The sequence below is a fragment of the Lissotriton vulgaris genome, chromosome 10, assembly GCF_964263255.1.
Source record: "Lissotriton vulgaris chromosome 10, aLisVul1.2, whole genome shotgun sequence".
Lineage (NCBI taxonomy): Eukaryota > Metazoa > Chordata > Amphibia > Caudata > Salamandridae > Lissotriton > Lissotriton vulgaris.
Window position 1 is genome coordinate 782,504,062 of NC_141698.1, and position 16,823 is coordinate 782,520,884.

General features: G+C 45.4%; 1 protein-coding gene across 1 annotated transcript in view; it reads right to left on the minus strand.

Annotated features, from left to right (window-relative positions):
- The window catches only part of HIBADH (3-hydroxyisobutyrate dehydrogenase), a 564,326-nt gene that overhangs the window by 19,225 nt on the left and 528,278 nt on the right, over nucleotides 1–16,823 (minus strand). The window contains exon 7 of the mRNA XM_086941695.1: nucleotides 7,411–7,567. Within this exon, the coding sequence (XP_086797821.1) occupies nucleotides 7,411–7,567 (157 nt within the window). The remainder of the gene's footprint in view (nucleotides 1–7,410; nucleotides 7,568–16,823) is intronic.

Here is a 16,823-nt window from a genome sequence, read left to right on the forward strand (position 1 = left end):
TTGGTTCGACAAGGGGAAAGGTTTGGTCAATGAGGCACACAGGTGCGGGGGCCACTTAGCACTGTAAATGGGAGATTTTTCAGGGCCCCTAACAACCTATGCTCGAAACACAAGATATGCAGAGAAAAGTTGTCTTTACTAAAAGCGCATTGATTTTACTGGTAGACAGGAACCCGCATTCAAGAGATGTGGGGTAGGGCACGCCTCAACACATTATAGGCCAAATACACAGTTGCAATAAAAATGTAAATGTTCACCAACAGCTCGGTGGTAACACAAAAGTATATTAATAGCCTACCATGCACAAACATACAGTACAAATTGTTTTTTCAAATATTAGAAATCATCTGCTTCTACTGCAGCAGGCAGGACACTTCTGGTCAGAATCCACCCCATGCCAGATAAACAGCAGCCATTTTGGATTTTACAATCAATATCAATCCTCCACCTTGCTCTACCATCGAATGTTAGTTGTAATAGAAAAGAACATCATAGCCTCCGACTGTAGGAGGAAGATTACATTTAATGAAAAGAAACTGCTGGTACTTGCTGAGGAGGTGGTGAAGGAGGAGCCCAGGGTTACGGGCCATCTCATACAGAAAAACTAGACCCAAAGTAAGGGTAAAACTCTTATGGGTTGGTGATTGTAAAAATCTTTCCAATACCTTAAGCGTCATGTCTAGGAGCCTCTGTCTAAACTTAATTTTGTTACACAAATAGTCAGAGATTGTCACAGAATTCTTGGTTAGGAGTTATGACACTGTCAGGAGCAGATCGAGAGCAGATCGAGAGCTTACCATTTAAAAAAGCTCTTTTAAAGAGTCCATAGCTAAGAGACTTCTGCCAGCATAGAATTTGGCTTTAGCGGATTGAACCAGTATTTTATAGTTGGTTAAGGTTGACTTGGGAAGGCTCTTGTTTTCGAGGGTATAATCTTTCACCAAGGCCGGAAGAATGAGAAAGATGTGGCAACACTGAAACAAAAGCGGCTTAGAAAACTCCAGGGCTCAGTTTAGGCCATGGGCACTTCAAACTAGGAGAGGGAATGGAGTGAACAGAAGAGGGAGAATCAGGGAGAAGGATAGGAAACCATATCAGAACACGGTCTGACCAGTCCAATGGAGTAAAGGGCTACAATACATTTAGGAGGGGTATTTGAGGAAGAGAGGTTAGTAACAGAAGTTACACGAGGAATGGTAATTGTTGGGGCAATAGTTATAGTAGTTTAGTGTGAACTCTTGAACATTTGGTAATTTTCGCAACATAAAACAGTTATGTGGTGAAAAATGTCCTTAGGCTGAATGTAGAAGGACAGCAAAAGAATAACAGCAATAAGATCTTCAAATGGTTTCATAAAATTATTGAATTTACGAGGGTCTGGTTGAACTATCTGGGCATCCAAATGACTCGGATAACGGGAGAAAGGCAGGCAAAGCAGCCCTAATTGGGTTTACGTATGTGCCCAATTAGGTCAGATACATAGCAAACTCCACCAACATGTGCAATGTAATCAAGAAGTTATCCACAAAGAAAGTACAAAAGATCAGACTTGACAGCAACACCGTAAAAAAGACCACACTACCTCTCATTCAATCACATAACACCTACAAATAGATCTTGTTTAGATGACTTTCAAGTGTGAACGTGCTGGCATATTCACAGCCATCACAGTAACCATACATCAGGTTTACGTCCCACTCTCATACACTCAAGCATCCCAAACACACTATCCAGAAAGGTAGTCAAGCACTTTCTTAAAATGACCAATGCCTCCTTCAATAAAAAACCATTTACAGAATCAATTAAAATCGGACACTCAACCACTCCAGAACAAACATTCCATGGATCCCAATGACCAAGCCAAGTACATTTTGTATTAAGTTATTCAAGATAGCTATCTCTATGCAGATGCACGGCAAAATCAATGCACACTTCCTCCTAGGAAGTCATGAGGTTGCACAAAAACTGCAAATATCCAAACCTTGGATGATGTGCTCCTCATAAATGACCCCCTCCATGCTTGTTTAGATTTAACAAACACTTCAACTGCAGTCAACACTGTCAATGATAATGCCCTAACAAAAACAACATCACAAAAACTACTTGCCACCACTTAGACCATCAACTTAAGTGTTCCTATAGAACCCGAGGAAAGACACTTCAAAGATGCACCATTCTTTCAATATAAGAGACTAGGTGTGCTTCTGGCAATAATGTATTTACAAGATGATCAAAGTCCATTGTCATTGAAATGCTCTGCAAACTGCTTAATAAAAACGGTTTATAAAAAAAAAAGGAAAAAAAGAAAGATGCACCATTCTCCATTAATAACACTGTTACATGCAACTCTATCTGAAAGTCTTAGTCATCACCAACAAATACCTCACAAACTGCATTACTCTTATACAGAACTGCAAGTCAAGGGCCTACATGAAATCAAATGTGTCTCTTTAAAAACAGCAAAAGACAAACCTACCTCATCAGTCACTCAGGCTATTAGTTTTGTCGCCATCTCCAAAGCCTTGTCTGAAGTACCAGACAAACCCATAACTCTTAGACAGATAACACTGGCCACTGATGCATCCTGTCTTAAATGGAAGGAGATTTGTTTCCTTGCGTAGATTTCCTGGGAGGCTGTTCCATGCCTGGGGAATTGTGGTCGAGAAAGCTCTTCCACCCATGGACGAGAGATTAAACCGGGGGCAAACCAAGCGACATGCATCAGCTGACCGAAGCACCCTGCTCGGAGTTAGTTGGTCAATCGGTCCTTGATGTAACTGGGGGCTAAGTTATGAATGGCTTTATGTGCAATACAAAGGCTTTTACATTTGATTCTCTGTGTGATCGGGAGCCAATGTAGATCCCAAAGTAGGGGCATGGCATGTCTAGGTTTTTTGAAAATTAATCTGGCCGCATCATTCATTACAACCTGGAGCCTGGCCAATAGTTTTTTTTGGTAGACCATAGTACAAAGAGTTGCCATAATCCAGACGCGACAGAATCAAAGCTGAGAACGCCAATCTAAGGGTAGCAAAGGACAACAGTGGGGACAGTTTTCGCAGCTGTCGCATTAGACCAACACTGATTCCTACCACAGTCGACACCTGTTGTGTCAAAGATAGCAAGGCATCAATTTTGATGCCAAGACTTTTTACAGCCGCGACTGGTTCAGGAAAAGGCCCAAGTTCTGGAGGCCAGGACAGATCATTCCAGGGACTTGAGGCTGTGGTAACCGCCAAAACCTCCGTTTTGTCAGGGTTTATTTTTAACAAATTGACCGACATCCAGTTGATGGTAAATTTGAGAATATCCTGCATTCTTAAGTGAGCCGTAGGTGAATGGTCAATCTGGATCAGAATTTGAATGTCGTCGGCATAGTTGTAAACCCTGCCCTCCATCTGGTTCATTGTGCAATCAAGGGCTGCAAATAAGCATTGAAAAGCAGAGGTGATAATGATGAACCCTGAGGCACTCCACATGCCAGAGTCGCTGGATGGGACACCAGATCCGCTAGTTGGACTCGCTGGGAGCGGTCTCTAAGGAAAGAGGTCAGCCAGGCAAGAGCTGTGCCCTGGATTCCTAGATCCGTGACAGTAATTGGCCATGATGAACCGTGTCAAATGCGCGGACAGGTCTAGTAATACCAGGACACACTGCACTTTTCTGTCTGCCCTGAGTCTCAAATCATCTAGCACGGAGAGCATAACCAATTGAGCTCTGAACCCAGCCTGATTAAACTCGAGAAGATGGTTAGTTTCCAGATGGCGGGAAAGGGATTTTAAGAGGGGCTGTTCTAGTATTTTTGCTAAAAAAGGCAGCTGCAAAATTGGCCTAAAGTTCTTTAGATTCTTAGCGTCAGCGCCCGGTTTCTTTAAGAGTGGCCTCACCCGGGCCTCCTTAAAATTGAAGGGAACAAGCCCTGTTTCCAGGGAGCGATTCAGGAGGGAGAGTGCCTTATCCTCAATACCCGGCAAAGCCATCCTAAAAATTTTGGGGGGACAGGGGTCAGCTGGAGAACTTGATTTCACTCGCCGAGCTAAGATGGTCAGAAGCTCCTTGGTGAGTAAAGGCAAGGTAGTCAGTAATTTAGCCAACATGGGGGAGGGGTGATAGGCTCAATTGAGCAGGGAAGGATCGGGGTGTGATGGATTTCTGTCATCAAATCCTTTATCTTTCCCAGGAAGAAGGATTGAAAATCGTGGCAATCCTTTTGACTACAGGTAGATTTTTGCACCCTATCCTTCCTTAAATCAGTTAAGATCCTAAAGATCTTTCTGGGGGTTAGCAGCCTCCGCAAACATAGCCTCATAAAATTCGGCCTTCCGTAACAGGATGGATTTTTTTATATTCGGCGAACTTTGATACATAGGCTGCGTGAGCACTGGGTTCATATGATTTACGCCAAGCTCTCCCGCACTGACTGAGTGATTGTTTTAGTTCCCAGAGTGCAGTATTGCACCAAGGTGTCCCTTTACCCTTGTCCGCCATTCTGATCTTACGAGCCGGTGCCACAACCTCGATGGCTTCCTTAAGTTTTGACAATAGGGTGGCACTCTCAGTCTCCAAATTACACTTCCCAGGTGAAAGGTAGTCTGAGTGCAGAAGAATGGCTGTCAGGTCAGTAGCGTTATGTAGAGGGGCAGTTCCTCATACTACACCAATTGCGGCCTGTGGGAATCCCAAGGCCTTGAATGCCTTTGTTTTTGCAAGATTATGCAAAATAGTTTGGGAGAACACCCTAAATTTTCTGGCAAGACTGCTGGAATTCCCCCGCTAACGCAACTTTAAACTTCTGCGTACACAACGAGATGGATATCTCGATTGTATACCAGTGTGTCTCTATCTCGGGGGATAGGGCAGTACCATTTCAGAAAGCATAGGATCAGGGCCTAGACGCACCTCTAATGGATTTGCAATGGAAATACTGCAGTGCTCAAACGGGCCAAGTGTCCCTAAACTAATGCCATAAACTTTTGTCCTTCAAATACTTACATAGGGCCTACAGGCACCAGCTCAGCAACATCGGCTAGACCCATCTCTGCCCTCCTAACTGTATGCGCTGCGGTGCACACCAAGCAGACTATCTACACTTGGCATGGGAGTGCCTTCTATCCATTCCTACTCGGAGGATATTATGACAATGTGTGCGAGAATTACTGCTCCCCGCCTAGCCCCCCCCCCCTTCCCTCCTGCCCCTAGTGCTGCTGCTGGGGCATGATAAAGACATACCAAAAGAGGTTAGACGATTCTCTGCTTAGGCGCTGCTTACAGCTAAGTGCAGGGTGGCGATGTATTGGGGCAGTCACAGTACACCTTAAGCACTTGACTGGATCAAAGACCTCATTATTTGTAATGACCGCATAGAACCCTACGCATCGATGCTGTGGACAACCTCCCGACCGAAAGATATATGCCCCCCCCCTGAGAGCCTATTTGCCTGCACAAGCCAAAGGCGACCACAAAATTCAACATTGACAGAGGATTTCAAACAGAAATAGGAGTCAACAAGCCAAACCCCACCATACTTCGAGATGTGAGATTCCAATGCCGTGGGGCGGAGCGAGGAGGTGTAGATGGGGACGGTGGGCAGGAGTCTGTATTGTGCCATGCACTATCTTAATTTTGCCTAGGGCACCCCCTATGAAGGGAGTTATGTCTGGATGCGGATATACTGTGTAGCCTCCATTACTTTGTATACCACTGTGTCTCCAACATTAAGATCTCTGTTACGGATGTTCCTGATGCACTCTCGGTATTGTACTGTTTGCTAGCAAATTTCCAATAAAAATAAAGTCACTATGCCTGCTATTCTCACATGGCATCTTAAAGATTTGAATTGCCCGCAAGTCACTTGTTACGTTACTTGGAGTTTTGCTTGTACCTGAATTAATGCCAGCTGAGGAGTGATGTTTGTTACTACTCCAATCTTCAGCTTACAAGTGGAATGTGACATGGATGCCGAGAAATGGCAATATTGTTTCCAGAGACTTCTGTATTTGATGCAATAATAGAACAGTGAGCACAGGCAAGAGTATAAATTATTCCAGGAACTTATAAAATAAATGGAGTTATACACCCAATAACCTTGTTGTAATGCATATAGCACTTAACAGGTTCTTCAGAGAGTGAGTGAAAGAAAAGATGATAAATAAAAAAAACTCCTATTACATTCAGTTTTAAAGTAAGGAAATGAAGAATGTGCCAGAATTCTCAGGAAGGAAAAAGTTTACTGCAGTCAGGATATGGGAAATTTTGACTCTTCTAGGAAGTGCACTGCGCTGTTGGTGGCCTCGCGTAAAGTGTCTTGACTGTTTAAGGATACAGTAGTATTCTAGACAGAACGCTCTATGAGGAGCAATTTCCCTTCACCAATGGTGAGCTGGCTTGAGGAAATGACATTTCCGTAAAGAAGCCCTACAACTTCTACTGCTTTGCAAAGTGGACTGGGAACTGGTCACCCAATGCTCACAGTATCAATGTCTACGCATACTAGAAGCCTTGACTCCTGCCCCTTCCATGCTGCAGCAGCTCATGTACAACCGGAAACTCTTTTTTTGCATTTTCCCAATGTAACACAGGGTGCCCAAAGATGCGTTCTATACACAAAATACGCCGTAATATAAAAAAAAACACTGTAATGGGACTGCAGGGGATTTCCTCTGTGAAATGTAACCAAAGGCAGATATTAAAAACATACCAAGTAAAACATTTCAGAAACAGTGGGTGAAATCTTGAAAGAGGAGATCAAAAGATATAATCTGTGACACGTGTTCCATGTTGTAAACACATTTTGCTGAGTACCTGGTCAAAATACGCTTGTTTTTTAGAAACAGTTTTAAAGCGAATTCAAGAGTTTCTGTTCTTGCAGCAACTCTGCTTCCCCTGTATATGGCCAGCGGAAAATATTTGCCTGTGGTTGCGGGTGTTGAGCATTACCATTCATTTTTGGTGCCCAGGACTTATTTTTCATCATTAAAGTTTGAGATAAAAAGATAGGGCAACACAACAGGAATCACAAAATTCACACCAGTGAAAAACAGTCCTATGTCCTTTGCGCGGAATGATGTTAGCTATATACTTTGGGGGCGAGGCAGAAACCATCGAACACTAATATTTGCAATAAGTAACAAAAGCAGCCCCATCAAGTCTTTGAGCACCCTAAAATGTTAGTTAATCTATAGGTAAAACATATTTTTTTAAATGCACAGTATCAAACGGGAATGGTGGTGACAACATCTTAAGTGCATCCTTCACAGATTTAACTCAAATTTGATATGTGGTGTAATCATTTAAAGGGTTTTGCTTTAGCTTTATAAGAATGGCCACACACTAATTTGTGTGTGTTGCAACTAACAACAAACTGGCTTATGCAGGTCCGTAAATACGTTCTTACTCCTATGTGTGCTTTACCTTTGCCATCAGCGTGGTCCCGAAGCCGCCTTGGTAATTATTGCTGGAGGGGACGCCTTCCATCACGCCTGGAACAGGGTTATAGGTGTCGCTTGACCAGCAACGGCCTGAGCTCATATTCAGAATTTTAGACAAGAGCTTTGGGTCGAGACCTAGCCTGTCAAAGGTCAAAGAAGAGAATTGTTAATGTCAAGAAGCACAAGACACGGGTGACTTGTTTTTATACACGGGGACAACAGTGTCATTTCTCTCCCTTTAGTATATGTCTTGAAAAATGATAGAGTATTGATATTGGGGGATGGCTGCTGTATCTTAAATTAAAGAGCATCAATCTACCATTTAGACAAAGTCGCTGTGCTTCAGCCTTTCACAGCTAGCGAAGGTTTCCCTGCCTTCAAATTGGTACGAAGGTGCAAGTGATCTCAAGGTGTTCTCTTCGCGGAAGGACTATATTTGGCTGGGAGGACAGTTACAGCCTCAATATATGCTCTTCCCTAGTTTGTGCTTTATCGAAGAGACAAAATGGTTTCCACCGACCTCCCATTGGTACCCTGTCCTGGTTCAAAACAAAGACCGCACCAATGAGGCTCACGTTCAGACCTGTACACTTACTATTAAATACCCAGGAATTCCCACAGATGAAAACAAATGTATCCAATTGTTACTGCTTGCATTTGTACAGTGTTCTAAAGAGCATTCAGCCGTTTATAAGCGATGTACAAAAGTGTCACCAATTTAACGATACTCAATTTATAAACTATGGGGCACATGCATCAAGCATTTTTGTCTTTGCAAATAGGCCAATTCTGCGAATTGGCCCGTTTGCAAATGCAAAAAATTATTTTCAAATGCAGCAAACCCTATTTTGTGATTCAGTTACCTGTTGCCGAATCGCAAAATGGGTTTGCGATTCGCTATTAGGAAGGGGCGTGTTTAGGGTGTCCCTTCCAAATACCAAATAGCATTGTTATGTAGGAATGTTTTGTGACCGAAATGTGGTCGCAAAACATTCACATTTTACCACCTATTTTAAGTAGGTGGCAACACATTCGCAAATGGGAAGGGTTCCCCAAGGGACCCCATCCCCATTGTTAATGTTTGTTACAGCTATTTTTAAGAACTGGCCAGTGTTCCCACGGACCACTGCCTACTCTTAAAAAATGAAAAGAAAACGTCATTTTTATTTTTAAGTCTCATCCAGTTCTCAATTAAGGAAAATGGGCTGCATTTAAAAAAATGTTTTTTTAAAAGCAATAACAGACATGGTGTCTGCTGATCCCAGTAGGCCGCCATCCCTGTGAATTTTTCGATTCTTAGGGGGTCGCAAATTGCAACCTACCTCATTTATATTCATGAGGTAGGTCATTTGCAATCTCCTAGGAATCGCACAAGTGTTCAACAAACTTTCATGCAAGCAATCGCAAAGACTAGCAATTAGGAAATCGCAAAACTGTTTCTTTATGCATCTGGACCTAAATTAGGAAGACTAAATAGGACTTACTCAGAGTCGAGCATAAGTGAGATGCGAGCGTTTAACTTGCTTATCCGGCAGCGTCAATAGTACTCAAAATCTGGCAGTGCTCAAGGACCAAGACAATATTCAGATCAGAACTGTGATACAGCAAATACCTTTACACACTCAAACAACCTTGTCCACCAACCACTAATGAAACCTTTAAACATTTGTCCCATTTTCTACTACATGCAATAATACTGGAAATTAGTAACTTATTGGGTTAATATTTATTTAAAATTTATTTAAATTGAGATTATCCTAGAACTTCCTGGAGCAATTTAAGAAAGGATCCCAGTCCAAAGAGTCACAGGGTACAAGGTTTGCCAAACTCCAAAAAGGTTACTTTATTCCTCAAGAGATAACATTCAGCCTTCAATCGCCCTCCAGTACAACTGCTCTTCCCTTTTGATCATAAACACATTCCACCACCTGGGTAACACAGGCCAGGTGACATCATAGAACCCACAGCCACTGCTGCCATGGTGATATCAGGCTACCACACACACCTCCCTCCTGAAACAACAAACTAAACTTAAACATGAAAAAAATAATAATATAACATCACATTTCATTAATGCAAAGAAAATTGGTTGTGCAACTCTAGACTACACAAAGTACCCACACAGTGTGTAGAAGATATACCACAGACAGGACGCGTCTTCTCGCAAAACAAGAGTGTTAAACAAAGCCTCCCAGTTATTTGTGTCTTCTCATGACTCTGCTAGATTTTCTTGTTCCCATCAACCTCGCTGCACCTCAAATCGTTTCTACTATTTTTGCATAGCTCCTTGTACAAAACAATTCTGTTCAAATTCCATATGCGGTGATCATGGATCTTAATAGCGATACAAAGGTCTTAATAATCTGAATGGGATTAGAAAACGTAACCAACCACCCATACCAGGACGCTTAACCAGGACTAAGTCATCCACACGCACCTCCAACTTCCTCACTGAGTTCCTGGTATCAAACCTTTTTTTCCTCAGTTAAATTTTCCCTTCTTCACTAAGACGCCAATGTAATTCAACCACATCTTTGTCCAACTCGGCCTCATAGTTGAACCACGCTGGCTCTACAAACAACTCAAAAGGAGATATACCTGTGACGCAATGTGGAGTAACCCTGTACATTTCATTTTGTTTCATCACCTCCTTTTTCCAATCAAGAGAGTTCGATTTGGCCATTGCACTTGTTTCTTTGAGAACCCTACTCAACCTTTCGACCATTCCATTTGTTTCCAGATGGTACAAAGTCCATTTTTTGTGCACCATTCCCCTCTCAAGTAAAAAAAACTTCCTCCATCTCTTTGGATGCAATTTTCAGACTGTTATCAGTAAGAAGTGTGTGTGTGAAACTTTCTCGTGCTATAAGCACCTTCAAACTTATCACTTCTTTACTCTCAATCGTATTAGACATGCAAACTTCAGGCCAATTGGAAAACATATCAATTACTACAATGAGAAACCTTTGGCAACCATTTGAAGATCTTTCGCACCATGCATAGGATGTGGAAGTAGGAGGTGCACACTGCGTTGACTTGAGCCATCATGGCGAGCTAGTCGTCAAGGATGATCCCTATATTTTTTGCGTGGTCTGTGGGTGTAGATGTTGGTCCTAGCTTGGATGGCCACCAGGTGAAGTCCCACGGGGAGGTCTTGTGGCCAAAGGCCACTACTTCCTTCTTGTCGAAGTTGAGCTTCAGGTAGGTGGTCCGCATCCAGTCTGCTACCATGTTCAAGTAGTTGGTTCTGGATGGTGGTTGTCTTGTCCTTCAGGTAGAGGATGAGTTGGGTGTCATCAGCGGAGGAAATTGACGGTGATGTCTTGTGATCAGAAGATGTAGGCGAGAAGTTATGTATATGTGGAAAAGGGTGGGGCTGAAGAACGATCCCTATGTGACTCTGCGTATCACTTTCTTGGTCTCTGATGTGAAAGGAGGTAGCCGGACACCTTTGGGTTCTTCCCGTGAGGAAGGAAAGATCCATCTGAGAGCTGAACTTTGTATGCCAATTTTGTGGAGCGTTGTGGAAGACCGTGTCAAAGGAAGCAGAGAAGTCAAACAGGAAGAGAGCAGCGGTTTCTCCTCAGTCCAGGATGATTCAGATGTCATTGGTGGCCTCAATGAGTGCTGTTTCTGTGCTGTGGTTCTTTCTGAACCCTGATCGAGTGGTCTAGAAGATGGTGAAGCTGGAAGCGGGTTGTGAGTTGCTTATTGATGGCCTTCTCAATCACTCTGGCTGGCTAGAGGATCAGGGGGATGGGTCTGAAGTAGCACAGTTGATGGAGGTCGGCTGTGGGCTTATTGAGAAAGGCATTGATTTCTGCAAGTTTCCATTTATATGGGAAAGTGGCAGGCACGATAGAGGGGTTGATGTTGTGGGTCAGGGTGGTGATCATGTTCCCATGTTGTAGATGTGGTGGGGAAATGGGTCAGTTGGGGCCAGAGTGGATGGTCCGCATGATTGCCGCTATGGCATTTCTGATGAGGGTTGTCCATTCAGTCACGTGGCTGACTTGCTTGGTGTTGGACAGGCTAATAATGAATTCTCTGGGGTGAGGTTGGTGTGTGAAGTTGCTGTACATGTGTAGCGGGGAGAGCATACCCTCGGAAGAAATGACACCTGTGGTGGACTGGTGGATCTCTGACATGGCTGCCCCTCCCTCTTTTTCTCCACATCAGGACAGCTGGCAACCCGACTTCAAGACAATCTGGCCGGACAACGTCGTCGGGGAAGGTGCAGGCTCCTTTAACTGGGAGAGTTGCAAATGACGAAACCACACCCCTGACTGACGTCTTCACTACCGGATTGGTGAAAAGTGAGGAAGTGGAAAGAACGGTGTGTGACATCACCGAGCAAGCACCAGAGGAGTTCGAGGAGGTCGTTGGATGGCGGAGACAAGAACCACATCCGGAGAAGAGTCGGTCCGAAGAGCGGAGGCGGAAGAAGGAGAGGAGGCCCACCCGGAGGGAAAGTGGAAGCCAGGAGGCCACCGTCAACGCGAGCCGCCCAGCCACACTCACCAGGGAGTGTGGCTCCACCAGGTACGGCAGCGCGTTACTGGGTGGTTTGGGAAGAGGGGAGGTACAGCGTAAGCCCCGGAGTGCATGCCTGTTACCCTCCAAGAAGCGCTTCTTCGTGCCCCTCCTGTAAATAGCCTGTTGTCCTCCACAATCCCCTTTTGTTGTGTGAAGTTCACGGAGCACTAGTCATTAATAGGTGCACGAATCACTGTGACCGTGACACACCCCGGGCTCCCCCATGGGTATAAGAGTATAGGAGCCTTTCCTAATAATGGTCCTCATTTTGTTTCTCACGCATGTACTTCGGTGGAGCAACTGAGGAAGAGCTGGACCCAGAAAGAGAGAGCAGTAGACCCCAGCCAAAAACAGGAGGAGGAGTCAACCCTGCCATATTAGCAAGAGAGCGAATATCTCAATGGAAAAAGAAGACATTTATAAAAATAAAACCCTATATACCTTGGTCCAGTTTCCGTGCCCTTCCTTCTCCCTCGTCACCGCGAAACAACATGTTTGCGATTTCACTGTGGAAGAAGTTGGATAGGTTTTCACAGAGTTTTTTTTTTTAAACCTTTATTGTGCAGATTCAGCAAACAAATACGGGCCCACAACCACTTGGCCGGCCGCGAAACAATCAAGGCACATTCGCAATCTATATGATAACCTAGTAGCATGGCAGTCCAAATAAGCAATCGATCAGAGATACACTGGATTCACTCGTGCCACCAGGAGACAGGAGGAGTGAAGGTTAATTTTTAAATTTTTGTTGAGACTTTTATACTAAAGAAATAGAAACAAGAAGAGTCACAGTCCAGTAAATCCCGCTACAACACGAGTATGCAACTTTCAGTAGGGGAGTCCCAAGAGGCAAAGGAAAAGTTATAAGCAATGCAACGGTATGACGAAATACACATCAGGATAATTGAGCACACAATATGTTTTGAGTCGATCAGAGCCCACCTTGCGACGAACCAAACTACAACCCAAAGGCAGAAATAAGACAAGAAAAGAAATCGGAAGAAGAAAAATAGGGCCCATAGAAACAAAAAACGGACAAAAGGAAATCCCCCCCCCCCCCCCACCCTACACGCATGCAGAGGCTACGGCCTACCCCCCCTAGCAGTGTGCCTGTCGCCCAAAAAAGAATACCTGAAATATAGAAACAGAGAAAAGTAGGAAAGGAAGAAAAGAAAGATCATATATAAAGAGAGGTGGAGGAGGAGCCCGCTACCAGTCCCTCGGCGCCATCTTTTCACAGGTCAAGCAGTTACATAGAAGTCCAGGATATATTGTACGATAAAAGGATCGCGATACAAGCATACAGTGTGAGAAAGCGCAAAGTCAGCACACCGGATAACCCAAAGTACCAACACGGTCCATATCCAATACGGTCTGCAACCGGGAAATCATCAGGCAACAACAAAAAACGTTCATCCCTGTCCCGTCTTCACCCTCCCCTCACTGCCAACAAAGGTATCCCAGAAAGGTGCGAGCAGGAATCCAAAGGGGGCACATCGAGTCCCGCACACTGCCGGAGCAGGGACACTGAGGGCCAACAGACCAGTCAAGGAGTGCTTAACCCCCCTAGGAGACTACAGGGTTAAACGGACGGGGAGAGTTACGATGTCCTGCTCCTGTTGAGGCGAGGTCTGGGTGTCAAGGGGCGAGGCACGGGGAAAAGACTCATGTCCGAAATGCAAGCCGAGGGTCAGACATCGGTCCAGGCTGGTGTCGCTGATTCCAGAGGCAGCCCCGGATATTGGAGTCCCAAGGCAATCAATATGATGTGGGGCCGCCATCTTGTGGTAGTCGGACCCAGGGGGAGGCGCAGCTCTGTGGTCCGGCAAGTCCGCCATGTTCAAGCCCTCCGGTGTAAACAGTATACTGTTAACCTTGCCAATCAGGGTGAGCGTGGAGAGAGTCATTTCCTGACGGAAGGAGACGATGGCCGCCAGTAAAGTACCGTAGCCTTGGGTACACGCACGCTCACATCCACTCGCATCCCCCAGCTCATCACAGACGTAGCCGTTCGACGGCCCCGACTCCCCAGGAATGTGCGCCATTGCTCACTGCACATGGGAGCCCTCCAAACCAGGGGCTGGCGCCTCACAATACACAATAGGGCTATGCTGAGATACGGTGGCAAGCAGAAACCAGGAAGCAGCAGTTGACAATATCTCATAAGCCAGCCGTTCCGCTTGAAGTCGATGGGGCATGGAGATGGGAGACCACTCGTTGGCAGTAGGGCAGCGATAGGGCAAACAATCGGCCAAAAGCGATAGAGTCCCGCACGTAGAAAAGCACTCCAGACCCAGGCGCCGGGCATATTCAATCCTTTACCTGCCATCCGATGAAGCGAGAGGGCCGGAGCCGGCCGCGATTTCCCCAATTGGACCGGCCGGCGTGGCAGAGCTGCCGACGCCCGACGTTGTTCACTCCACAGCCGGCGCCATAATCTACTCGAGGCCCCGGTCTGAGGGCCGCCGCGGGTCTCAATCTTAATCGAGTATTTCTCCCGGTTGCAGGGGAGCGCGGTCGTCAGGATTTCCTCACAAGCCGACGGTGCATTACGGCAACCGCATCGTGCCGACTGAGCACAGGATCGGGGACAGGATAGGCGCGATAAAAGAATCGGTCGGCGGAGCCGAGGGACTACACGTCTGACCCGGTCGCCATCTTGGCTCCTCGGTTTTCACAGAGTTGTTGGTAGACAGCGATGTTCACAGTGGCTGAGGGCAAAGTGAAATCTTTGATGATCGAGAAGATGCTACAAACTGTGCAGTTTTCTGTTTTCATCACCTTGCTGGGGCAGCTGTGCGCTCTACAAGTCACCATAACGTAACATCTCCTTGCAGGTGTTGAATCTTCCTTTGTTGTGGTTCACTAGTGCTTTTTTGGGGTTTCTTAATTTCTGGTAATTGTATCTCAGTGTAACCTTGTAGGTAGCTCTGTTGGTGGTGTTACGGCTGGCTCTCCATTTCCTTTCTAGCTGTTTAGTGTTTTTTGGTGTCTCAGAGGTCTTCTCTGTACCAGCTTTCCTGCTGGTTTGTTTTACTAAGCTTCTTTGGTGTGAGGGAGTCCACACAGTTCTTGATATAGATGTTGAAGTTGTTGATGTCCTTGTTGAGGTTGTCTGTAGGGATAGGTTGACCCATGCTGAGGGCCCTGAGCCAGTCTGCTTCTGAGTTTTTGCCCGAGCTTCAGCTTGGAATGCGGACGATTGTAGGGGTATTGACTTGGTGTGTTGATTTGGAAGTGGATGATGGAGTCCATGTGAGCGGTGTAGTGAAGTTGAATATGATGTTGTTGCTTGTTGTGAAGATGGGGTCCAGTGTGTGTAGTCCAATGTGTGTTGGTCCTGAGAGGAGCTGGCTTAGTCAGATGTTGCTCAAGCTTTCGAGGAGTGCTGTGGAGCTGCAGTTGTTTTGGTCTTTAACATGAGACTTGAGGTAATCGTGGAGAATGTAGGCACTGGAGTCGATGGTGAGCGAGCAGATGGTGATGAGGCTGGTAAAGGTGGCTCGTGGTCTGGGTGGTTTGTAGTGTAGTGCCTATATATCTGCGCATTGGAATAATATATCCTATAGATTAGACGTCGGACTGAGGTCGACTAGGTCTCTATCGAATATACTAGACTTAATTGTGTGTGCCAGCTAGCTCAGAGGTCACTAGAATCTTTCTCGAATTCACAAGAAGGGATTAGTCTCTGACAACCGCATAAACATGACAACTTTGTTTCCCCAAGATAAAACATATCTTCAGAGTCGTGGAAACAATAGATAGATATTTCACTCAGTCAATCGTGGAAACTTGATAACACTGGAGCTGGATTTCTCGGCAGGAGAAAAGACAGCGTTTCTCTCAGTGCGTCTGCTGGAGGGTCGGCTTCCTTCGGCACTTGCTGTAGCAGGGCGCCTAGGGCAAGTAGATAGTCGAACTGCTCCAAACCACTGTGGGTTTGCTTGGGCAAGTGTGGGCATATTTATACCTTGAAGATGCCGGGTTTGACGTATGGTTGGACATAATAACGTCATCAAAGAGTCTCAGTTCTTTGAAAACTTCATGAGTTCTTGGACAAATCCATATTCAAGCAAAGGGAAGTCCGTGACTGCTGAAGGCGGGGTTTTCCAAGAAATCGTGGTGGATTTTTGGAACTAGTGGAAGTAGTCCTGCCGTATTTGGGCTGCATGAGCTATGCCTAAATATGGTTATGATTTCTATGCCTATATAAGGATATGGTGATTTATACCCGAATAAGGGCATGAATCGGGAAACTTACAATAGGGTCCTAAAATGATACATAACAGGTTGGGAGGAGAGGGTTTCTTACAGGATGACGTTATCAGAGCTTTGCAGATTGAAGTGGAGGTGTTCCAAGAATGAGGTGGTGTTCTCTGTGAATGTTGTGTATTTGATGAATTCCATAGCGAGTCCTCCTTCTGGCTTGTAATGACGGACCTGTCGAGAGATCTGCTAACCTACTGGAATAGCTGTGCCAATGTTGGAAGCTGATGAGGGGGCTGAGCCGGTTCTCAGTGAAGAGGAGAATGTCAAGTGTGTCGCTACTCAGCAGCTCCCATATTTGGGTTGTATGTTTGTTAAGTGATCGTGTGTTGAGAAGCATGCATGTGAGCAGGTTTGCTGTAACGTGTGGGGTGGGAGTGTAGGCGCTGTTGGTGCTTGTGTTGGGAGGGATGTTGAAGGCTTTGGTGCATGTGAAAGCTCCTATGGTGGTGAGAGTCGTAGTAGTAGTCTGGGGTCTTTGGACCTAAGGAGTGCTAAAGAGTATCGCTGGTCAGTGATCGGACCAGGGTTCCTAGTGCTTGGCACAGTACAGGCACAGATGGGCTTGCCTTTGTTGCACGTTTCGCATGCCAG